The following is a 23937-nucleotide window of genomic DNA, read 5'->3' as shown; positions in this document are numbered from 1 at the left end:
GAAGTCAAAGTAAGTTTTGAATCTCAAGCGCAAAGAGTAGATCGATATTCAGTCAGAGGACATGTTGGTGCTTATTCAAACTTGGTGCGATGAGGGATTGTCAAGGTAAGTGCGTATTTGGGACTGTCCTGATCTCAACTAGGAGAGACTAATTGTTTGAAGTCGTTTTACTGTTGTGAGGTTAATTCAAGCAATATTGAGGCTTAAGTCGCAAGTTGCAACTATCAGTTCAGATCGCCGCCCGCATGCCGCTAGTCCGCTTTAGACTACCCCAACACAATTTGATGCCCGAGGCAGCATGCCTCTGAAGATCTCGATCTTGTGAAGTCAATACGACTAATTCTGGAGACCAAGTTAGATGCAACGAAGTTCATTATATATTCGACATCCCAGATCATATACTAATAATACCCAAACAGTCCAACTATACGCGAATGCTTGCCAACACGGTCAATCCATCGCTTGAAACTCCAGCCGCTGATGCGTCTAATTTACAGAATGAATCAAAACAAGAAACAACCGAAGACTCCCTTTGTACAAATGCCGTAATAAAATCGACAAGAAATCAAAAACCGCAGGGTATAGAGCGAGAACAGCTAAGAATTGGGCCGCATGTATCAACAACTCTTTTTCTCTTTTGCGTCGAATCAGTGACGAGTTTCACGCAAAGATACTCCTCATATGTCAGGGAGACCGTCGTCGGCTTCAGATAGCTCCTCGTCAGGAATTTCTTCTTCATCTTCAAGGACCGAATTCGCCATAGATCCAGCTAATTCGGGGTCATCAAGAGAATCGCGAGATATAAAACTGTCACCCATGTCATCTCCTTGCTCATCCTCGTCAAGGTCGCTGGCATCATCATCACTATAACCGCGCTCGCTTTCAATGTCCCGTTCCTCTTCTTCTTCCTCACTGTCAGTGACTGAGAAATCATCCAGATTCGCATGCTCTCGCCAGTAGGTGAAATCTGTGAATTCCTCTCCGCCTCCCTGAACAAGTAGGCTGACGGGAGGGAAGAAGTGGTCGACCAGTTCCCTCATTGTCACATAACTGCTCTTATACTTATTAAGGCTCAGAAGATCTAATGACACTTCGGCATTGGAGTTGATCGTAAAGATGCGTGATGACGGAATATTGACAGATCGATAGCTCAAGGCATCTGTCAAACGATTGCCGAATCCAGCATAAAATGGATTGTGATTTGGTGGGAACAGGTTGAGGATGTCACGCAGACAGGCCATTTTGAAGACTTCGGGTTTCCGCAAATAGATCTCACGGCGTAGGGCCGCAATGGTCCTATCGGGACTCATAATAACCGGGCCCTTCGGCAATCTGTATCCTTCTTGCAAGACTCCGTTGAGATATGTCCGAGTTGAGTCTGCTTGTCCAGTAGAGCGACTTGTCAGATACATGATGTTATACCCATTGCTCACAATGTCCGTAAAGAGCTTCGCAACACCTTGATGTGTCCAATCCCGTCCAATCATATTCAGGACGTGGCCCAAGACATCGGATCTAGAGAACTCATGTTAGTAGAAATAATAGGCTTTATATCGCTAGGGCGCTTACTTTGTGATTGTGCCATCAATATCAGATATCACAATTGGAGTCTTGTAAGACCAAAGATACATAGTAGCTGGACATGTAGCTTTATTGACTGTGAATGAAACAGGATTGGCTCCAGGTTTAAGGTTCAGGGCTTTAAGTTGGTCGCTGGTCAATCTCAGCGTTTTGGCATAGTTCCGATTAGGATCTCCGACGCTCGCATCTTGCGGCGGAGTTTGAGGTGGAGTTGGGGAGCCAGGCTGGACATCAGATTGAGTACGATGATGACGAGTCTGAATTGGATGTTGCAGAGTACTTGGTTCCCCGTCACTATGATACCCTGGGTCTGAAACGGCGTCATCGCTGAACGGAACAGGGTGTGATTTGAGAGAGTTCAGCGTAGCGCGACGGTCAGCTGCAGCTTTCGCCTCCTCGCTGCTATAGATCCAAAGGTTACCATGATCATCTGCGCCAATCAAAGCGCCAATGTCATAATTTCCCTCCAGTTCTTCCGAAAGAATCTTACGTGCAACAACCTCTGCACGCAGCGCATCTTCCTCGCTGCTCTTGTATCCAGTCATGTCCAACATAAGATCGCCGCTCTCGGTTACTTGCGAAGGGATATTGGAACCTGACAGTTTCTTCGATAGGGCTATCGCACGCGAAATAGCCTCACTGGGTGAGACAGGCGGAGGGCTCATTGAATGGCGGTCCTGATGAGGGTTGGCTCGATTTCCCGCGCGAAGCAGGCTGGCAGGACTGGAGAATTCACTCCCTAGTGTTTCTCTATCCTGCGGGAGTACGCCATCTGAAGCCGAGCGATCCAGCTTTGGCACAAGAGTGCTGTCGTCGAATGAATCAAGACGGTTTCGGGGTATAGTGGAGCTGCTCGGAGATTGCGATAACGGCGTCAAGTTTCCTGCTGATTGTTAGAATAGATGCTTGCCATGGCAACCGATATGTACACACCGAAATTATGACTCCCAAACCGATCAGTGGGAACTGGAATGCCAACTGGATCTCTGCACTCAACCTTCGAGCTATTGGCGCCATCCAGATATAGATCGGGAGGCTCTTGAAGAGAGGGTAATTCATCAACAGAGGTTGCTGGGCTGCTTGCAGGCGAAACTATTGGGGAAGTCTGTAGCGCTGCGGGTACATTGTCGGTTGTCTCGAAGACAAAGAAGGCCTCGCCTCCATCGCCCAATTTCATAGAATAGTCTTGCTTGACTCCATTGACTCTGAATTCGACTTTTTTTTCGGACGGGCGAAGCAGAGAGAATTTGCCAAATCTGACGTGGAAGGGCGAGCAGGCAAGGCTTCCTATCGCTAGAATCAGAACCGTCGACTTATGTGGTAAACAAAGAGCGATATGACTCACCATCCTCATGCTCAATGACTATCACATCAATAGCCCCGCTAAGAGTGGCAGGGTTGATTGAATTCCAGGTCTTCGAGACGGGGCCGCTCAAGCTTCGCACGTACTGCATTCCGGCAGTATTGGTCCCAGCGGTTTCGCGGGCAATGCGATATTGGCTCTCAAGGTGTATATATCTATCATATAAATAATGCTGGTAGAACGAAACCCGTCGAAAGTTGGTAAATCAAGGTCTAAGGCATGCGGCTGGCAAAATTCGGCATAGGGACGTGGTTGATCGGTCGATGGATATTAAATTATCATGTGAAAAGCGGTACAACAGTTGACGTTATCTCATGGCAGGTACCCAGACCGAAAACGAAGGATAAATGATTGCGAGCAATAAACGAGAGAAATAATGTGAGCGAATATCACTGTCAACTAGGAGTGAAGGAATTGTTGTGGCAATTGCGAAGATGGAGGAGACGAGAGAGAGAAGAAAGAGAGAGTGTTGGATTCTCAACGCTTCTTCAACCTGACTGCCTTGGCGCCCACCAGCGTCATCGGCCCGCATCGAGGCTCTCCCCAACCATCAACCATTCCTCGACGCTTGTCCTACTAACGAACATAGGTAACTCCGTATATAACATTATCTATGCATACGCGAGCAAATACGACACACTACGACGAGTTCGTTGCAACAGCGCTAACCAGTCAAAGGGGTGATACTCCGGCCAGCTGACTAGGATCTCCTCTTTTCTGCTATCATCATCACCTGATTCATCGTAGCCCGGTACCACGTGCGGAATGTGTTGATCTTGATTATTTGGAGGTTTCAACGAGTTTCATTTGCTCACTCGGTCACGTACCTGAAACAGGCAGCACCAAATACTGTTACACTGATCTGATCTATCCGCTATAGCCGGCCAGTACGGGTGGTAAGATATATGAGACGAGAATCGCTGTTGATAGATCTATTTATTCCATATAAAATACTTCCTCGGTATTCCCCCACCAACTCGGCCCACTGGCGCTCCCAACTGCCCCTTCAACTGGGGACTCTTGCATTCTGTCTGTCATTTGCCACCATTCCTGGACTGTAGGGTTGGCTGCCATGCGCTCCATGTCTTTGTCGAAGGCATTGCCGACGTATTTAAAACTTGCAAAGAGCATGGGACGAGGAGTGAGAGACAGGTAAATCGAGTCTGCTGCCGTCAGAAGAAGAATGCACATCATGACCATGAGGACGGTAAATTACAGTCTTTGATGTTGGAGTCTTTGATCTGTTCGAGCACTGCCGGCCATACTTTTACATGGCACTCCTTGTACTCGTCGATGCATTCCGCTCTGAGGTATATCCATTGGCCGATGCGGCGAGGGCCTTGATTCTGGGACGACATATTTATCGAGTAGCTGATATACGCACTCCGTTGAAAAGAAAGGGTTCGAGTAAACTGAGGAGATAAAAATGAATCATGTGGCCTGGCTGTTAGCAACTGCACTGGAAGCGATCGATATATGTATCAAAAGTTCTCGGGTCATTAATGCACCGAGACAGGCCCCGTCTCCCTTTGCTCTAAGCACAATGGTAGTCGGTATTGGCAGATATATATATGGGGTGTTGGGTGTAGTAATTATCAGTTTAGTCTGACTGAAGAATGAATAAGCTAAACGTAGATCCATCACGTGACCACTACGCCAAGGCGCTAACCCGCATCGCAGCTGCCATTCCTAAAACAGCCACGACCGAAACCTTCCAATTTTCCTTCTTTCTCCTCTTCTCTTAAAGACGTGAATCATCTCTCCTTCTCACTGCAGTGACCGCCTGCATTGCTGGCAGCCGTCCTCTTCTTTAGCGGATGGACTACAACGTGGGGATGTATGAGCCGCTATACTGGTCCTTTGATGCATATCCTAGTGTGGTTCCTCGTGTGAGGGTTCGAGGCGTAATGGCTCTCTTCCTTGCGGGCACCATCCTGTGGGCCTTGGTTTGGTAAGTGGAATTGCGTACCTTCTCGAGAGATCTACTGACAAGCGCTACATCAGGCTCTTGTACCGGGCCTGGCAGGTATGTCAGACTCCAAACGATATTCTTGTCGACAAGCTCGGTCTGGATATACCTCCCTCACCCGAGGTTACCCTGGAGGAAATCTCGGCGCGAGAAATACACATCGCTTGGAAACATCCCGACTTTCACCATTCAGTCAGTAAACATATAATCCAGGTCAATAGTGCAAAAGGTGCAGACTCTGAGTGAAATCCATGCGCAAACAAAACTAATCATTTTTTCAGTGGGCGAGACCAAACGAGCGGAAACTGCGGTCACGATAGGAAATCTGATTCCCGGTCATATCTATCACATCTGTGTTTTCGCCGTCAGCGCGGCCAATTTTCAAACTGCTAGCGCCGTCCTTCATGTTCGTACGAAGCCACTGCCTTTATCGCAAACTCAGCAGGATGGAAACGTTGAGGGCCCTACGATCCAGGCGTCGGTTCCTCGCTCAACGGTTACGCTTTCGGCTCCATCAGCTCCGGTGATGGCGAGAGAGCATAGCTCAGGTTTTTCTCAGAGCAAACGTGCTGGTGGAGCAAAGAAAGGATCATCAGCCACGGCCTTAGTTGATCTTCAGACGGACGATTCGCATCGTGCCTCCACCAGCGATGACCACAGCGGAACTTTGGAACGTCTTGCCGAGCGTCTTAAGAGTCTGCAACAGGAACATGAGAATATGGACAAACTAATTGCTGAGGAAGACGAGGAACATAATGGAATTTTGAAGGAATTAGAGAAACAACGCGATGAGTTAAAGCAACGTGTGAAAGAGAAGGATGAGGCTAGCGGCGACCTGAAAAAGCATGTCAACAAGTTGGAGAGCGTCAATCGTACCGTTCAAAGCGAAAAGTCTAAGCGTGAGAGGTTACTTCAACAGAAGGAGGCAGAGCGGAAGAAACGAAAAGACGATATTGTTCGATGGCAGGAGCAAATTGCGCAGATCAACAAGGATTTAGCACGAGCGAAGGAGGAGAAAGAAAAGATTGAACAGGATGCTGCTAAACAGGCCAACGAAGTACGAGAGAAAATTGCTTCTGAGCAAACCATCATGAAAGATATCGATGACGAAATTCAAGAGAAGGGCGGTCGCATCAAGAAGTTGGAAGATGAGAGACAGAGACTTGAAGGGGGTGACAACGAGGATGGCAAGGAACTCGACCGTATTGACATTGAAAAAGCTCGGCAGTGGGAAAACCGCCTCAACCATCTTCATACCAGATACGCTACACTCGTCAACCTTCACGTACAAGCCCAGCAGCAATACCAGGAAGCACAGGAACGGCTGAAGTGGTTGACTGAACAAAGAGTCAATGGAACAGGACCCTTTGCAGCCTTGCAAACTCTGGATCTCGACATGTCTCAGTCTTCTGCTATGCGCCGGTCTCGACATCGTAGTTCATTGACGAGCAATGTATCTTCACCTATCGCATTTCCACAAGTGGAAACCGCATTCTCCCGGAGCACGACCTATAACCCATCGAGCAACTCTCCGACATTTCCTCCCACTACTGCATTCTTCAATATCAACAATGGGATGACGTTGGCCGGTCTTGCAGACAGGGGCGAAGCTCTTCCCACGGAATCTGACACATCTCTACCGCCCATGAGTCCCCGTGCTGATGCCCTATTGCCGTCGGATCTACTTGGCGATGAAGAATCCTCTGGGCTCCCTGAATCAATGGTTGAACAAAACGTGCCCGGTGGTGAAGCAACGGCGGGTCCCTCTCTCGATCAGCAACCTCGGTCGCCTTCCCCGGTCCCGTCAGAGTCCATGTCTTCTAGGTTCTTTGCAAGCCCGCATGAGAGCTTGAGAGATGTCGATCTAGCCATCCCGACTAGTGAAAGGATGTCGCCGGGTGATTCGCCTAATGTACAAACTGCATCTCGCCGACTTTCTGGACTATTCAACTTTCATAGGCAACGTGGAAAGACCATGGTCGATGGGCCTCCACTGCTTGGAAGTCTAAAACCTGGACAGAGTCGGTCTTTCCCACGAAACTACGATGATATCGACCCTATCACGGCACGTCGTCGGCGTCTTACTCATGCTACGAATTGGGCAAATCCAATGTCTTACTTTCCTCGTAGCAGTGCAGCTCATGTGACGGCAGACAGCTCCTCGGACCATACTCCATCCAAGAGAAGTACATTTGCAAATATATTCTCAGCAGGGAAAAACAGCTCCACCGATGTGATCAAGATGGATCAAGGATATAATCAATTCAGCCCTAGGCACGATCCTATTGATCCTTCGTCCATCCTTGGCCCTATTCGACGAAGCTCTTTGTCACCCCGACCGTCATCTACATTCTCTTTTGACAAACAACTCCCACATCCTTCGACTGAGCCTTTTGGTTGGCCGTCGAGCGATGCGAACAAGAGGGGTTCTTTAGCGACTTTCGACTGGGCATCTCCCTCGACGTGGTCGCGCGCTCCGTCTCGTCGGCCATCGATTCAGTATGGTTCCTCTAGTCATCTTCCTCTTGGGATGTCTCCTGGGGAACCAGACTTTTTGCAAGCGCCACATGATAAACATCGACCGCTTCAAGCCCCTATTGGCACTAGACCGTCGTCTTCTCATCGACCTGGGACTCCAAAGCTGAACCCCGCAGCGCCGACTTTCAAGACTTTGTTCAAGAAGTCAGACAAAGATAAAGAACGATCTGTTTATAGGGAATTTGCGTCACGATCAGAGGAATTCGACTTTCGCCCGGAAGACCAGTCGCCTCCGACCTCCAGCCGCTCTAAGGACTCGCGCCCCCTTTCTGGGGGTGCAGAATCTCTTGAGTCACTTGACCTTGTCCCGTCTAGCAGTCCCTCCGATACCTTTGGTACTAAGGAGTCTTTCATCCAGAAGATAACCCGCAAAGGCAGCTCCAGCAAGTTCAACCTTTCCTGGAAGGACCGCGGAGGCATATTCTCTAAGAAATATGAATCCTCCCAGGGAGATGCTGACGAGGAGGATGAAGCTCAGTTGGGAAAGAGTATGGAGAGCGTCATTTCTAATACACCGTCTGCAGACAAATCCAGTATTCGGAGCAGTAGAAACTTTTTCAGCAGGAAATCCAAGAAGGACAAGCAGTCTATAGAGGCTAGTGAAAAAGCAAGTGAGAACGGTGATGAAGAGATAGTTGAGGAGTAAATATCATATAAGACAAATTTTATTTCCATACATGTTGACCTGACCGTACTCATGCCTATCAAAATATTATAATACATTGGTAGAACATTATCCAGGTATTTCGCAAGTGAAGTCCAAATATTACTTTAATCCAGTCAGTAGCATATTAGGTATCTAGGCAAGTGTTCGGTATAGGTTCTAATATGCAAATCGATTCAAGTCGTTTCTAAGGTTCCTTTGTCCCACGAGGAACCACCTGGGCACACAAAATCATGACTATTCACTCATAGTTCCGACACAGTCATATTTTCATTATCACAGCTACCATAGAATTTCAAATCACTCCATTTACTCCGAACAGAAAACTGCAGTCAGTCATCGAATTTCTTGCAGTTGACGGTCGAGTGCTCAAGCCAAAAAAAAATTCTGTGCGGGGGAAGATCTGATATAAAATTAAAAGTCGCAACACAATGGCCAATTCAAAGTATGTCGAGACATCGCACCTATACCTACACAAAAAACTAATATTACAAAACAGATACGAATATGTTCGATTATTCGAACAACCTGATAACCTCCTCCCGGAGACATGGATTGTTGTCCGAATAGATGGTCGAGGATTCCACAAGTGCGTGCAACCAGAAAGAAATTTCTGACTCCGAAAGCACGAATACTGACCTCTGGAGACAGATTGTCAGATAAATACAAATTTGAGAAGCCAAATGACCGTCGCGCGTTGGATCTTATGAACGCTGCTGCCGTGTCAGTTATGAAGGATTTGCCTGATTTGATTATTGCGTATGGCGTTAGTGATGAGTATAGGTTCGTCGAATCCATTCGATTGATATTTCTGAGATGATAGGATTTTACTGACCAAGTCGTCTAGTTTCGTCTTCCATCCTAATTGCCAACTATTCGAGAGAAGAAGTGCGTAAGTAGCACGACACATATTCTAATCTCCTCCCAACACCTATCTGACATGATATAAAGCAAACTCGTCACGACAATAGTATCAACTTTCACAGCGTCATATGTCTGTCAATGGCCGATATTCTTCCCGGACAAGCCTCTTGATCTATCTAGTTTGCCCACGTTTGATGGACGGGCTGTCCAGTATCCTAACGCGAAGATACTACGGGATTATATGAGTTGGAGACAGGTCGATTGTATGTACATTTTCCTTCAAAATAGGAATACTGGAACTAATATTCTTGACATAGGCCATATCAATAATCTGTACAACACAACGTTCTGGTCGTTGGTCCTGAAAGGCGGAATGAGTAATGTCGAAGCCGAGAAGGAGTTGCAGGTACCATCTACGTAAATCATCTCTCTGACTTAATTTGATCTGAAATTTGTACAGGGTACAGTATCATCCGACAAAAACGAGATTCTATTCAGCCGTTTCGGAATCAACTACAACAACGAAGCTGAGATCTATAAGAAGGGTAGTGTCGTATATCGCCAGTATCAACTTGAAGATCAGTTTTCCGCGACGACAGCATCACTTACACAGGCTGCTGAGTCACAACCAAGTGGTGAACTTTCCAAGACGCAGCAGGAGAAGATGCGCAAGTTACGGCGCAAAGCGCAGGTTGTTGTTGAGCATGTGGATATTATCAAGGATGATTTTTGGCAGAGGAGACCGTGGTTGTTGTCCGGTAAGCCGGGTAGGTTGCCTGTTGAATAGATAGATCGCCTACCTAGGTAGATAGGATCAATTTGCATAACAAAAAAATACTCTATAGCTAGCTTGAACGTCTATGTATATGTACAGTCAAATTTTCCTGATCGTGTCAACCCGCTTTGTCTTTTCTCTCCTTCCCTTTCTTTGTCTTTTTGTCCTTCTTGTCCTTCTTACTCTTCTTACTCTTCTTGTCGTCTGTTTTCGATCTGTTCCTCTCCTTCTTTGATTCGGTCGGTGTGGTGAATGTCGAACCCGCCTGCACCGACACGTCAGGTATAGATTGATCATCATTTTCAGATAGACGAGCCCTCCTTTTCTCCTTTCGTTTCTCTGACTTTTTATCCGTATCAGGATCTTGATCGTCGATTTTATCGGAGCGATTCTTCTTCTTTCGTTTGCGTTCTTTTGAATCTGTTGATTGCGCACTATCAATCTCATCTGTAGCCGAAACATCCACGTTGATGGATTTATCCTTTTTGGACCTTTTCTCTTTCTTTTTGACCTTGCGTGAATCTGAGTCTTGCTCTATGGAGGTCGCGGTCTCAGAACTGTCCCTTTTTTGTTTCTTTCTCTTTTCTTCCCTCAACTTTTTGCTCTCATCATCTTCTTGACCCCTCTTCCTTTTCTTCTCTTTCTTCCCTTCAGACTTTATAGATGTCTCCTCCACTTCCACCACAACCCCCTCAGCAGTTTCCTCCTCCTGCAACAAAGTCCCCGGGATAACCTCCCCCCTCACAAAAAACTTATACAACTGGCTTCCATTCCTCGTCAACGTATTGTCTTCCCTCGCCAATCCCTCGGTATTCGGGCTAGCCGTCCCATCCTTTCCAACGCCCCTAAGCGCCTCCTCAAAACCGCGTAACCACCATTGATTCGTAGGATCTTTCTTGGACGTCTGTCCGATACCGATTTTGTTTTCGCGGCGCGATATGAGGAGTGGTCGGGTTAGACCGAGACCGCCGTGTTGGCCGGGTCGACGGTTGGGATTAAGAGGGTTACCGGGGCCGGACCAGCCGTGGCGCATGAGGTAGGCTTGGGCGTCCATGGTAATTATATATTTGATGTTATGTTGATGGTCGCAAAAAAAAACAAGTTCAGGATTGAAGATGGCGCGAGGACTGAGAGATCAGCTGGAAAGTCAAGTAACAAGGAGAAACAATTGATTCATTGCTCTATAATCCTATATGGAGTAGGAGCAGATGTGTTATTAAACGAGAATCACGGCTTGCAAAGCCTTATCGGTGTTGAGGCCGTTGAGGACGTTGGGATAGAGAAAAAATGATTTGTTGTTTCAGTTTAGCGTTTCCCGCCGGAAAACGATAAGCTTATCTTATCGATTCGCGGATGAAATGCCTTCCCCAAATGGTACTAGCTTGTGGCCAACCCTACCACTATCCTGGACTAAAAGAAGCCCTAAGCCCTAGCCGTATCATCTTTTCTTACAGCCGAAGAACCTGGTAACAACGAAAGGAATGTTTATCCATATATACTGGTCTGACATGGAAATGAAGAGCATCCTAGTTATTAATACTAAGATATACTAATATATTAGAGTGGCTTTCATATCCAAATAAACTCACCTGGGCACTTCTGTGATGCTTGTTCTTCCAGAATGTCAATAGGAGAGAGAGCCACAAAACAGAGGAAAGAGGTTAGTTATATCGCTAGACGGTTGTTGATATACTTCAACTAACAAGCATCTGATTTTTATTTAGCCAGAACGTAAAAAGCCCCGTGTCCCTTAAAGGAGTCTCGAACAGATTGTGACATGATGTTCAAAACTCAGTGGCATGCGAATCGCCATGATGAGACTCATACACGGAGCCTTGAGGAGCGTAAAAAGTACAAATGTCCTGAATGTAACGACGGTTTCACTACCAAACCAGCCCTAGAACGGCATATCAAAGGCATGCACACAGAGAATCCCAACGATCTGCATTGTGAGGTCTGTGGATATTCGACATACCGCCAAGATCAGTTGGAAAGCCACATGCGCACACATGAAATCAGCATGATAGACTGTGAAACAATTCCTTGTTCTATTCCCGAACGGAAGTTCAAAAGCAAAATTATTTGAACACCCATATGTCAATGGATGGTAAGGATGGAACAGAATACACCCACAGATGCCCTGCCACCGACATATGCGATAGGCTGTTCAACACTGCCGAGGAGGCGAGAGTCCATGCAAAAAGGGCATTTTTAAGGATGGCGACTCCTGTCCTGAGTGCGGAAAAGGATTTGCTCGAACGAACGATTTGACAGTGCACATGAGGAAGGAGAGATTATGCAAGGGGAAGGAATTATACAACAAGAAATCAATCCCGTGCAAATATCCCGGCTGCAAGTGCAAAATAAGTCGACGGAGATATGTCTATCATATGGCGTATGTACATATGTACACTCCATGAAGCAGAACCTACCTTACCTGATCTGCAAAAAGCTCTTCTGGAATACCGACTCTTTACTCGCTCATATCAGGACATATGATGAAAAGACTGGGTATGCTTGTCCACTGAAAGAGGAGTTTAACTGTCAGTATTTCACCGCCACGCCCGGCAAGGCCGACGAGCATGCACGTACTGTCCACCGAAAAGAAGGGGCACTTCTGTGCATGGTCCTGACGTGCCCACACGCTGTCAGTGGGATGCCCATCACCGAAGCTGGAATGGATACACGCATGATAGCGCACGAGGATTCAAGTCACTTGAAGGGACTCGATCAATACCCTGAACCAATAAACACCACGAATGATGAAATGCATGCGCAAAACAATCATAAGTCTCTAAAAGAGGCAACTCCAGAGACAGAGGCGGATCTTGGAGTCACAAGACAGCAGGTGGCAGAGCGGAATGACGCTATTCGAAAGTGTAAGGATTGTTCTTCTTTTTTTTTTTTGCTTTTTAGCCTAGCACCCAACTCTGAATTGAGATAACTATAAACGTTAATAGCTGGCTGCACCATTGTGGAAGCGAACAGGGGATATAAATGTATAGGCCCCAGCCTATTGGTGAATGGGTTGTTGACACATCTCTGTCCCTACAATGCCACCATCGACTTTGACACGGCGTCCATAGTCCAGGTTAGTCATCGTAAACGTTCTCCGGCCAGCAGATGCACCGTATGCTACTATTCATGCAGAATTACCGGGGTTTTGCGCTACAGACGTCCGGAGAAGGAACGAGACCAGGAACAATGTGCGGAAAGATTCTGCTTCCAGCGGGTGTGGCTGGCCGCGAAATTCTGCAAAAAGCACTACAACAGCCACGCGGTATCGACACCAAAGGAATTGGTACCTGAAATGCAGGAGGCAGTCATGAAAGCACCCTCAACCCAATGGGAAGGCAAGTCTGGGATGGCCAAGTTGGTCGAGCTGATGGCAGCATGTTGCGAGCACCCGAAGCGCAACGATAACCTGATGCTTTTGGACTTAGAGTCTAACCTAAGCTAACGGAAAATTTACGAGATAGGGATTTGCAACACTCGCGGAGAGAAGATCCTCAACTGTCGTATCTTGACGGTCACAGGCGAGGTGGAAAGCAGGACAAGTCGTGTGAAGTTCGATACAACGCTTTTGTGGGCGGCAATAGCTACTGAGCAGAAGATAATGAGACATGAATTTTCAGACGGTGCCCTAGATGTCCATCAGGTTGCAAAGAAGCTAAAGAAACAAGGCATATCGCCCCGGACTACATTTGTTGCCTGGACCAATTCCACATTGGATTTGAGTCTGTTTAGGACATGGCTCGAGGCTGGAGGATACCACGATATACTTCCCAAGAACGAGAACTGTCTTCTGCCATTGCGCTCCTTCCAACACAATTTCGAGATGCTCGAGATCACCATACCTTATAAGAGGGCGACAGAAAATCCCTTGCGCATTAGAATTGCTGTTCCCGGCTTTCCTCGCGCTAACCTATAATCTGGCTTTCAATAACCACCAGGCAATGGTGGAGACACTCCAATTATGGTTGATGTCAAGGGTCCTGGTAACTCTAATGGAACCGCCATCAGGGCGCGATTCGCACTGGTTGGAGGATTTGAGAAAGGAGCGTGTAGGCAATGGGGCACGGCAGACCCTCCCGACAATTTTGTTAAAGCAACTCACACCAGTATGGAGGCTGGTAACGTGGTGGAAGGGATGCAAACATTGGCACGAACGACCAGGATGAAATGGAAATTGATACGTGAGCCAAAGCCGACTGAAAGGTGTCCAATACAGAACGCAATGTGTAAACAGCCAGTGTCAATCAAGAACAGTTCTACAATATATAATATGGCCTCGAAGAGTGCTTAATGAGATAAGAAGTCTATTGCGAAATGCTGACCATTGAGTAAGATTCATTAATCATTGAGGTCAACTTTGAATTCACTAAGAATGTAAGCTACATACCCACTATCAAGATCAGCTGGCTAATCCTGATACCGTTAGCGTATCACGTGCTGTATCTGCTTATCGGCTATCGATAAGGTTGTTTTATCTTTTCTCGACTTGAATGAGGATGGAATGGCAGGCATCGTCAAACTTCACATATCGTTTCAGTATGGTCTAAAGCGTTTCTCATCTTTATACTTCTTCTTATCTCTAGCCCGAGCAGCCGCTCGGTCTGATGACAGCTGTTCTTGTCCGTCGTTTCGGTCATCTTCAGTATGATCGGAGCCATTCTGTCTCCATGCCCGAATAAATCCGTCTTCACCGCCAGTGAATACCGTTCTCGACTGTTGTGAGGGTCAGTTCGGGTCCGAAAAAAATACGGGGTAAGTAGAAGGTATACCTGTTCATCAAGGTATACAGCACGAACAATCTCTTCACCATGGGCCTCTGGTAGACGCCAAACATTGGTGTAGTCAAACCCCCATGTGGGAGAGGGAGTGATAGGGAATAAATCGAGACATTTCTCACTGTATGGAATAAAGAATTAGTCGATCTTCTTCTTCTTCTTCTGATAGAATGACGCGGCATGATCGAGCTTACGTTGTGTTGCCAGCCGCCAAGTAAGTCCCCTGATTAGTGCTCAAAGCTTGCACAACATATTCACAATGCAAAGATGGTCGCACATCTCCAAATTGGATTGGGCTAGGTTCGTGAGGCTCTTCCGAGTCCGGGTTTGTAATAGGGTGTATCGAGAACGTCTCATCATGACTGAGAGCATAAACTGCGTCGTCGGATAAGAACCCGGCATGATGTATGGAGCCGTGGTTAATTACTTGAAGTAAAGTTTCGTCTTCGTCTTGAATGTTGGTGTCGTAGAGATTTACCAGCCCGTCTGTGCTTCCAGAAAGGAGGACATTTTTGCGTGTAGGGTGAAATTGTAGCTAATGCAAGTCAGAGAGTATCTCTCGGATGGTATATTGGGAGGAGGAAATCTACCTCTGTCACGTCATCATTGTGGCTTTCAATATATTGTTGGCGTATCTGTCCTGGTGCTCGAATATCCCTAGATTATGGAGGTTAGAAGCTCCTGAGATTCCTCGTCAAGGCTGAATGGTCCAAAATGGTAACACCAACCATAAAGCAACAGTAGCTTGATAGGATTCAAGCTCGGTACCAGCAACGATAGTGTATGATTCAGGGTCACAAGACAATGACAATATCGGACACTTTTTCTCTGCAGACGCGTCAGATTGCGCTGACATACAGACTTCATCCGGACATGACAGCACATACCAACGTTCATCTCTATACCGGCTTTTTGAGACGTAGAGCGCGGATCCCACAATCTAACAGCCCCATCTCTACCAGCAGTACCGAGTAAAAAGCCCCCTGTACCATTCCCACGATACTCCTTCAATGCAGTGACACCATCATGACACTTTGCAGATACTATATTCAGAGGATGCAGGGATTGTCCATCGAACAGCCTTAGTGAATCATCGGATGAAATGAGTGCAAACTGGCGCTGCTGTTGTGTGCTAGGAGTAGATGCCGCAATTGCGTAAATGTACGTACCCGAAGGTAGTGACAAGGACGAAGATGCAGTTGCTTGAAGGGTGTGCATGTGTAAGAGAGACAGCTTTTAGTGGCGCAAATTGTCTGGTGTAGGCAAAGTATTGATGCCTGGTCTTGACAATATGACAGTAGAGATCAATGGGATCGGACAATAGATGTGTCTCTATTGATGCACGATGTATGCAAGATTGATTTTCTTCCCCGCTCTACCCCAGTTTCCGCACAGCAAATGACTGGCAAGAATAATCTCTTGTGATTTGGGATATCGTAGGAGAAAATGATGACGTTCCAATAATATGTAGATTAAAGGAACAATATTGACGATGGGAGAAAGAAAAGTTTGGATAGGGCGTAGCTTGTGTGGGGCTGGCCGATTTGCCATGAGGCCGGACGACCAATAGATCACTAAGTATAACTAGTTACTACATAAGAGTTATCAGAGATTGAGAGACATTGCTAAAAATTCAAGATAACGAGTTACAAAAGTTTAACATTACTTTCAGAGAGAAAGTAGGTATATTAGGATGTTGTACTTGCGAAGTGATGTCAATTCGAAGAAATCAAAGTCCTTATATGGATCTCTAAGGGCGAGCTCTACTCTTAACCGTTTTAACAAAGAGATCCAATGACTCGTATGTTCCGGATCGATTTTATTGGCCACACGGCATACCAACTTGAGGTCGCGAATGAATATCAGAAAAGACATTAGCGTCGCATACGGGACAATTGGAGCTAGATGAAGCAAATGACAAGTCAACTGAATTGACTGATACAAGCCGCGGCCCCAATAGACAATGATGCCTAACAAGGCATATTTTTTAGCCTCCAAACTTGCTTTTTCTTCCCCTATCCCAAACGTAGTCTAGTAGTTTGATGCGTTGGACAGTGTCACAGGCCTCACTCCTAGTACGAAGTAAAAGTGTCTGTGCGGATTTGCGGCGCAGCTGCAGCTGTTTCTGACTCGGCCTACGAAAGTTAGTGCTGATGTGTTCTAGCCCTAGAAAGAGACCCGACAAGGTCAGCAGCCGTAAAATGATGCTGATCGTACATATTTCATATGAAGTATCAGGTACTAGTGATAACGCCACCAACAGATCAACATTCTTGTCCAGGCAGCAAAACGGAAAAGCTGAACTTGGTCCAGATGAGGCGAGAGTAGCTGACGTCGGAAGTCTTGCAATGTAAAAGCAGGGCTTGGAATGTCTCTCCACCTAGCAGAGATCTCGGGGTTAACAATGGAGCAGATCTTTTGGCATTGCCAACTAAGCTGCCCAGGGTACGCTTTGACTCGGGCGTAGGAAGAATCACAAGACGTGCTGTATTGTTCAGCCTCCATATAGTCGATAGCAAACCACACACGTTGCATAATTTCCAGGGCGCCGAAGTGAAGTAGGACAGGACAGTTTGAGAATATCAAACCGGATGTCTGCATTGCACATCCCCGGTGTTCCGAACGATTGCCCCTCTTAATAACACGAATGTAACTTGTCAAAATCATGACACTGTCCGCATGCACTGTGCCAACGCTATCGAGCCACAGGCGAGTAAACTGAAGCGTCCAATGAATGCAGAACAAACGTTATCAGAAACGAATACAGGTAGGTCGAAACGGCTGCAATGGCGGTAAAAGAGACGGTTTCGAGGCGTCCAAGTATGAGCTATGGGCGATAGGCGAATCGTTGGTTTGCTTTAAGCTTTATTGTCATGTATAGTTGTGTAGTGTATAGGTATAGCTCAAGAACAATCATTCCGGACTCGCGCCTCACGTCGTTTTGAATCATGCATGATCTCCCCCTCCCCCACGCAAAAGTTCGGCCAGAGGTCATCAAATCAATCATTAATAGCCAGTGCGTACAGCATGCCCGAGAGTCAGCGAGAGAGGAATGCGTTAAGTTCTTGGAACGTAGCGAGTTAGTCGATTGGAGGAGGGACGCTGACCGCCACGACATCCGAAAAGATTGCAACTGGCGCCGTAGGATTCCGGGTCCATTTTATGCGGCACAGCAGTTTATTACAAAGTGCCGCCAGATCGCGAACAACCTTTCAGCTCTCAGAGGTTTGGACAGGCTTCAGGGGCGCGTTCAAACGTGTGTGGTTGACTGGGCTAGTCTCCGCTTTCCTGCTGCATAACATGCATTTCGCGAAGCGCCGAGGTGATGCAACGGGGCAACGGGTGGATCATCGATAGTGTTGGTGGTCGCTAACTCTAGTCCGATGGTAAAACTACGTAGTTAACTAGGGGGGCCTAGCCTGGAGACGTCAGCATGCGTGCGTTGTACGTATGTAGCCTTGCCAGAGTTGTTTCTCGGTTGTTGTTCCCTAGACCAGGGTCTCGCGTGGGCGGCCGAATTTTTGGTTGGATAGGAGGCAATGAGTGATTGAGCTTGCAGTTGCATGCGTATTGAAAATCAACTATTGGCCTGGTATCGTGAGCTGGAATTTTGACTGTGCCACAAAATCACGGTCGAGTTAGCGTTGCGGCTAGAGTTCGAAGAGGTTTAGCATGGGGACTCGGATGCCGTCAGATGATTGATTCAGTCAATTCGTACCGTCTCGTCTGGTTAACGTTCAGCCAACGGAATTGCAATCGACGTCGCTGAGTGGCCCGTGTAAATCGCGGTGAACAAAGCTACCCAGACTATCGGGATGCGTGCCTTGAATAACGGACATTATGTATGATGGGTTGTACACCACACGCCGAAACGAAGCCATTGCACGCATTGGAGATGCTGACCCGCAACTGAACGTCTCAATGAGTTGAAACAAGCATTCAGTAGCTCTGTCGTATCAAATGACAATTGTTGATGGGCGTTGTAGGTCCGGGAATGTGAGAGAGAGAAAGAGAAAGAGAGGGAGAGGGAGAGAGAGTGTGTAGGAGAAAAGCTGGTCCCAAGGGTTTGGGAGGCGGCGGGCGGTTGATGGGCCCTTTCGGCACCAGCCGCTCTCGCCCCCGCCAACTACAACTTCCTTCCTCACTGGCCAGCTACACAAAATAGGCAGTTACACTGACACGAGCGAGACTTACCGAAATAATCATGCTGAGCGACTTGATAACGCTGTGCGACTGTCTGTACAAGTCCCCGCATTCGTGGGAAGGTAGTATGCTACTTAGCAGTATGCACTCTGTACGACGTAGTAGGATCAAATGCATGTCGAGATGCTCCGAATATTAGGTTATGCACCAATGCAGTCGCTGCAGCAAGGCCAATCGATGCAGCCACGTCAACCCAGCGATCTTGTCGTCATTGTATATGTACTAAGAGAAAAGAAATAAACACAGAATAGTAAAAGAATAGACTCCTCAGCAGAGCGTAAGCAATCATTGGCTAATTCATTCGTGTTGTCCCAGGCGCTCAGGCATCCCCGTCGGCGCATCCTGATAGGCAAGGCATCGTTTAGGGCCTTAGGCTTCTTACATCGTTCTGCGGGCCGGACCTGGCAGAGCCTAATTTTAACAGCGACTAGCCGACTTAGTTTTGCTCTAGATACTCGCTGCCATTTAAAACATTAATATTAATATGGATCTCTGCTGTTGCCGCCGGCCTCCCTGTCTGCTTAATACCTCGTCTTAAGCATTTTCTTTTTTTCTTCTCCTCGTTCCCTTCCCCCTTCATCATCTTACGCATTCCTCCTCCTTCAGCTTGTCGGAGCTCCCGCTCTTCCTCCCATGCATGGGGACCCCCCAATTCTCATATATATACCCCTTCATCGCCCGCCCCTCGTATCGTGGCCTGCCTGCTGTGTTCCATGAGCCGTTGGATACGCGCCGGCTCTCGCTTGTTTCCCCACGGCCATGTGGTTATATGAAACAGTCTCGTCTTCTCGCAATCAGCTGAAAATCTAGTCTGGTAACACCTTTCTCGGCTTCCTCAACCTTGGCCCCATTCGCTTGGTTATTTCCTTTTTTCTGTTGTTTTGAATGGGGTAGGACAGGAAATAGTCAACAATCACCGAATCACACCAGAGACATTCTGCTTGTATAAATTGTGACGGTTAGGCGAATCAATCTATTTATTGTTAAGCAACTGCGAGCTCTCCTCGGGAAACTTTTGGAGTGACATAACGCAACCCACACACACATACGCGCACACACAGCATGTTCCCCAATCATCGACATCCTGCTCAACCGCTGCAGGGCACAGCCACTACTACTACAATCACAGCCACTACAACGGGCAGCCCCCAATCATCTCAGCTCATCTACGCCTTGCCGGATGCCTCAAGAATCGGGCAGAATGTTGACGCGCACAACCCCCACGCCGGGGAATCGGCGCGCTCTTCGAACAATGCTAATACTCTGATGCCTTCTCAATACAAGTATGTGTTCTCTTACTGCCCGGATTGATTTCTTTTACCCAATGGCTGCTAACAGTGGAACTGAAAAAGGCTTCCGGAACAGCATCCCCGCCACCTAGAAAACGGGCGGACGTACCATGGGTACCGAAGAGGCGTCTATATGCTGCCGTGCGACGACGAGGAGCAAGATCGCCTGGATTTGTTCCACAAGGTCATTACAGAAGCTCGAGTGGGCGACGGATTGATATATGCCCCTCATCCTCCAAATGCGCGTGTGCTTGACCTGGGCTGTGGCACGGGAATCTGGGCCATCGATGTAGCCAACAAGTATCCCGATAGCTTCGTGGCCGGAATGGACCTCGCCGATATCCAGCCCGAGAACTGTCCTAAGAATTGTGACTTTTATGCCCCGAGAGACTTTGAGTATCCATGGGCACTGGGAGAAGACTATTGGGATTTGATTCATATGCAGATGGGATGTGGAAGTGTCACTAGCTGGCCGTCGCTTTACCGTCGAATATATTCCCATCTACGTCCTGGAGGATGGTTCGAGCAGGTGGAGATAGACTTTGAACCGCGATGCGAAGAACGCTCCCTCGAAGGTACGTCCATGCATAAGTGGTATCAGTACTTGAAACAGGCGACCGAAATGTCTGCACGGCCTATAGCTCATAGTGTGAGCGAGACGATGGCCGCGCTGGAGAAGCAAGGGTTTGTAAACATTGATCACCAAATTGTCGGTCTCCCGCTGAACCCATGGCATCATGACGAGCACGAAAAGAAAGTTGGTCGGTGGTATAATCTCGCCATTTCTGAGAGCGTTGAGACATTGATCCTTGCGCCGCTACACCGGGTATGGGGGTTTTCACGAGAACAAATTCAGCAATTAGCTTTGGATGTGAAGAGGGAAGCTTATAACAAGGAGATACGAGCTTATAATATACTTCACATCTATCAAGCGATGAAGCCAGAGAACCCGTCGGGGAATTGAGGAGATGGCGAGGAAATTCTACTTAGGTAGAGTTCTGCCATCATCTTACACCATTCCTTCGATAAAATCTGACTTGACGGCAGACCAAGGATGGCCATGTCACAGACGCAGAGGGCTAGGCGGTCCAGCGATTTCATCTTCAGCGGCCCAAAACAGGTCTACTAAAACTTACATACCATCTATTACACAATCATACATACATACTATCTCACCCCGGTACTGCTGTCATGACCTACCAGAGCATGAACCGAATATAATCGATCGATGCATATTTCAGGAGCTTAGAGGGAAATCAGATCATAATGTTGGAGGAGAAAAGAATGACGTGACGATGCTACATTTTCTAATTTTTTTTTATTTGGCACTGGGAAAGGGCAGGGGTGCAAGGAAGGATCGGAACAAAAAAACCTAGGGTATTTATTGGACATTGCTTTCTTTTCTTCTTTCTTTTTATGGGATGCATTTTGCCAGCGACGTGGGACCAGGTCCGGCGCTTCGGGTTCTGGCGTTCAAGGGGAAGCGAGCAGGTGGACAAAGAGGGAGAAACAAAGAAAAAGGATACAGGGAAGAAACGTTGGAAATATTCTCTGTGTTTTTTGTGAAAATGCATGAGGATACTCAGTCCCGAAATCTCATCAGGTTGTCATTTTTCTACCTGAATCATTTTTTTTTGTATATATATAGGTATTGTCGGCATATATCCTCAACTTACATCTATAATTCTTAGATCAGATCTGCTACCTACCTGCCTAGGTATGATGCCCTCCCCGTAACGCCGCCAAAGTGCGCCGGCCCATTCCCAGACTCCAAAAGCAAGAAGCCTGCCAACATCAAAAGAGAGAATAACAGATATGTTGATAAGAAAAGCATAAGTGTAAAATATTAGTGGTGAACATCATTTCTTCCTCCCTCTGCCGTGCGGTCCTCTTGAAGAGCCGTTTGCTGCCGCACCTCGAGTAGATGATGCGCCGTCATGAGAAGTATTCATCCATTCTCGGCCAGCCCCGGGACTTCGTCTTCTCATCGTCCCCGGACCGACAGCTATAATCTCCTCTTCACTTTCACTATCCGATAGATCTAGCAGAACTGGCATACGGAAAGTATCCATATCCAGTTCACCCATAGCGGCACCACTGCCGAGATGGTCCAAGGATAGTACGTCTGGTGTCTCATCTTCTTGATCGAGACGTTGTTGATGGACTTCTTCTGCCGGGTGGATGTCGTATTCATCTTCCCTTTCCACATAGACCACGTTTTCTTCTACTTCAGCGAAATCCGGCGCGAGGGCAGACCATTTCTGGGGTGTGATTATAGACCATATGTAGATTGACCCGGATTCGAGGCCGCATGACATGATCATTGGTCGTGAGGGGTGCCATTCCACCACTCCCATTTCTTCGCGTGGCCCCTCCAGGATTTTAACGAGCGAGCCGTGGCTTCGTTCCCAAATGTATATGTCTGAGTTCATGTATGTTGATGCCATGATGAATTCGCCAGTTGACGAGAACGCCACGTGGTTCCAGCTTAGACGGTTGACGACGTCTTGAAATTTGTGCTCAACGTCTAACTTGATGTTTGATGGGTCGAGGCCTATGCCTAGTTGAGAGAGGTCGGACATTATGACTGTTCGGATTACGCGATCGGAGCTGTTGATGAGAAGGTCACGGCCGTTGCTTGCGAGGCGGATGAGAATGATTACGCCGTTACAGAGACGAGTAGAATGTATGGTTTTGCAGGTTTGAGTCTCGATTATGTTAATCCATCCCTTTGATGTTCCTGAGATAATGTGGTTGCCCAACGCAGTGAAGATTGTGACGCATGTTGACTGTTTTGCGTCTTGCGCGGCTTGTTTGGCTGCTGCGGCTGGATCGACTCCATCCTGAGGTCGCAGGGGGACCGAGGGTAGGATGTGTTTGATGGGCTTGGGGTTCGAGATGTCGACTAGGACTGGTTGTTCTTCGAAGAGGGATGCGACAAATAACAAACTCCGGAAGTCAGCATCGAGCACCAATACGGTCATAATATATCCAAGCGACTCACTGATTAAAAGGGTGTAATTCCGCAATGTATACCGGGGCTGCAAAACGGACCATTCGCACTCGCGAGCCATCTTTCAAATCCCATAGTATACACTTCCAGTCTTGCGATGCGCTTAGCAAATATCGGCCATCTCTGGACCAGCTACAACAATATTAGCGACCCGAGCAATGCCATTACCTGCGACATCGAATCATATACCTAAGTGACTGTATCTGCCTTGTGTGTCCTCGTAACTTGCGCGCTACCCCGTTTGTCTCCAGATCGAAGACAATGACTGTACCGTCGACCTGAGACACAATCCAAACTGTTAGTCTTTTAATTCATTCATCCAGTTATGTAGACAATAGTCACTCACCCGACCTGCGGCGAGGTAGTCTCCCTTGTGACTGAACCGTAAACACGCAGCATGGCCGCTTCCTACTCTCAGTCAGCCTATGTATCCCAGTCATGAGCGCCGTAATGATAATGAGTCATACGTAATTTTCCGGTTAGAGTATCGGGATAGTCTTGGGCGAGGGCGAATGGATCGACGAGTGATAGATTCATTGTAATCGGCTTATTCGGTTGGTGTTGGTGTAAGTCCTACCTGGCAGTGATCCAGGAGGTGACAACGAAGTTTCACTCATGTATCATAATTAAGTGCGCATATAATTGTAATAAGAGGCAAGGTTTGAGCGCAGATAGCGAAATGAACTGAGGGTGAATGCCTTTCTTTCTTGAAGTTTGTCTGGCAACCGCAGATTCACCGCCAAGACTTGCTCAAACATGAAGAACGGCTGTGATTGGCTAGGCAGCAACCACTAGCGGCTCCCAAGAAAACTCGAGCTAAAGTCCCTGCCCGGCGTCAGCAAGGCGACTCGCAAGTCATCGCTCCTTCATCAACGCGACAACTTCCTG

At 47.4% G+C, this 23937-nt stretch overlaps 9 protein-coding genes across 9 annotated transcripts, besides 3 other annotated features; 4 read left to right on the top strand and 5 right to left on the bottom strand.

Annotated features, from left to right (window-relative positions):
* Positions 1-677: 677 nt before the first annotated feature.
* TSTA_094920 (lipin Smp2, putative) lies at positions 678-3035 on the bottom strand (the record flags this gene model as incomplete). The annotated part of the gene is made up of 4 exons (XM_002479164.1): positions 678-1515; positions 1570-2464; positions 2515-2868; positions 2927-3035. The coding sequence occupies 4 exons, from the start codon at positions 3033-3035 to the stop codon at positions 678-680; spliced, it is 2196 nt and encodes a 731-aa protein (XP_002479209.1).
* An 845-nt stretch (positions 3036-3880) lies between these two features.
* TSTA_094910 (DUF718 domain protein) lies at positions 3881-4302 on the bottom strand (the record flags this gene model as incomplete). Its single annotated transcript, XM_002479163.1, has 2 exons — positions 3881-4107; positions 4161-4302. 2 exons carry the CDS (start codon positions 4300-4302, stop codon positions 3881-3883), a joined length of 369 nt encoding a protein of 122 aa, XP_002479208.1.
* Positions 4303-4761: 459 nt separating this feature from the next.
* Positions 4762-8097, top strand: TSTA_094900 (Fibronectin type III domain protein; the record flags this gene model as incomplete). The annotated part of the gene is made up of 3 exons (XM_002479162.1): positions 4762-4895; positions 4949-5142; positions 5195-8097. The coding sequence occupies 3 exons, from the start codon at positions 4762-4764 to the stop codon at positions 8095-8097; spliced, it is 3231 nt and encodes a 1076-aa protein (XP_002479207.1).
* A 449-nt stretch (positions 8098-8546) lies between these two features.
* TSTA_094890 (tRNAHis guanylyltransferase Thg1, putative) lies at positions 8547-9766 on the top strand (the record flags this gene model as incomplete). Its single annotated transcript, XM_002479161.1, has 7 exons — positions 8547-8560; positions 8615-8704; positions 8767-8898; positions 8963-9007; positions 9067-9242; positions 9297-9385; positions 9440-9766. 7 exons carry the CDS (start codon positions 8547-8549, stop codon positions 9764-9766), a joined length of 873 nt encoding a protein of 290 aa, XP_002479206.1.
* Positions 9767-9872: 106 nt separating this feature from the next.
* Positions 9873-10808, bottom strand: TSTA_094880 (uncharacterized protein; the record flags this gene model as incomplete). The annotated part of the gene is made up of 2 exons (XM_002479160.1): positions 9873-9958; positions 10016-10808. 2 exons carry the CDS (start codon positions 10806-10808, stop codon positions 9873-9875), a joined length of 879 nt encoding a protein of 292 aa, XP_002479205.1.
* Positions 9893-9985: a sequence feature (GA-rich).
* Positions 10318-10406: a sequence feature (GA-rich).
* A 567-nt stretch (positions 10809-11375) lies between the features above and the next one.
* Positions 11376-13063, top strand: TSTA_094870 (uncharacterized protein; the record flags this gene model as incomplete). Its single annotated transcript, XM_002479159.1, has 7 exons — positions 11376-11414; positions 11511-11708; positions 11782-11861; positions 12029-12149; positions 12177-12633; positions 12715-12845; positions 12905-13063. The coding sequence occupies 7 exons, from the start codon at positions 11376-11378 to the stop codon at positions 13061-13063; spliced, it is 1185 nt and encodes a 394-aa protein (XP_002479204.1).
* A 1239-nt stretch (positions 13064-14302) lies between these two features.
* Positions 14303-15762, bottom strand: TSTA_094860 (WD repeat protein; the record flags this gene model as incomplete). Its single annotated transcript, XM_002479158.1, has 6 exons — positions 14303-14482; positions 14539-14665; positions 14739-15079; positions 15135-15201; positions 15273-15372; positions 15432-15762. 6 exons carry the CDS (start codon positions 15760-15762, stop codon positions 14303-14305), a joined length of 1146 nt encoding a protein of 381 aa, XP_002479203.1.
* A 2780-nt stretch (positions 15763-18542) lies between these two features.
* Positions 18543-18581: a microsatellite.
* A 1228-nt stretch (positions 18582-19809) lies between these two features.
* On the top strand, positions 19810-21000 carry TSTA_094850 (regulator of secondary metabolism LaeA; the record flags this gene model as incomplete). The annotated part of the gene is made up of 2 exons (XM_002479157.1): positions 19810-20030; positions 20100-21000. The coding sequence occupies 2 exons, from the start codon at positions 19810-19812 to the stop codon at positions 20998-21000; spliced, it is 1122 nt and encodes a 373-aa protein (XP_002479202.1).
* An 895-nt stretch (positions 21001-21895) lies between these two features.
* On the bottom strand, positions 21896-23586 carry TSTA_094840 (WD repeat protein; the record flags this gene model as incomplete). Its single annotated transcript, XM_002479156.1, has 4 exons — positions 21896-23039; positions 23239-23327; positions 23396-23457; positions 23517-23586. The coding sequence occupies 4 exons, from the start codon at positions 23584-23586 to the stop codon at positions 21896-21898; spliced, it is 1365 nt and encodes a 454-aa protein (XP_002479201.1).
* Positions 23587-23937: the final 351 nt, after the last annotated feature.

The sequence above is a fragment of the Talaromyces stipitatus genome, genomic scaffold (assembly GCF_000003125.1).
Source record: "Talaromyces stipitatus ATCC 10500 scf_1105507295527 genomic scaffold, whole genome shotgun sequence".
NCBI lineage: Eukaryota > Fungi > Ascomycota > Eurotiomycetes > Eurotiales > Trichocomaceae > Talaromyces > Talaromyces stipitatus.
Note: the sequence above shows the minus strand (reverse complement) of the source record. Positions and strands in the feature narration are given on the sequence as shown.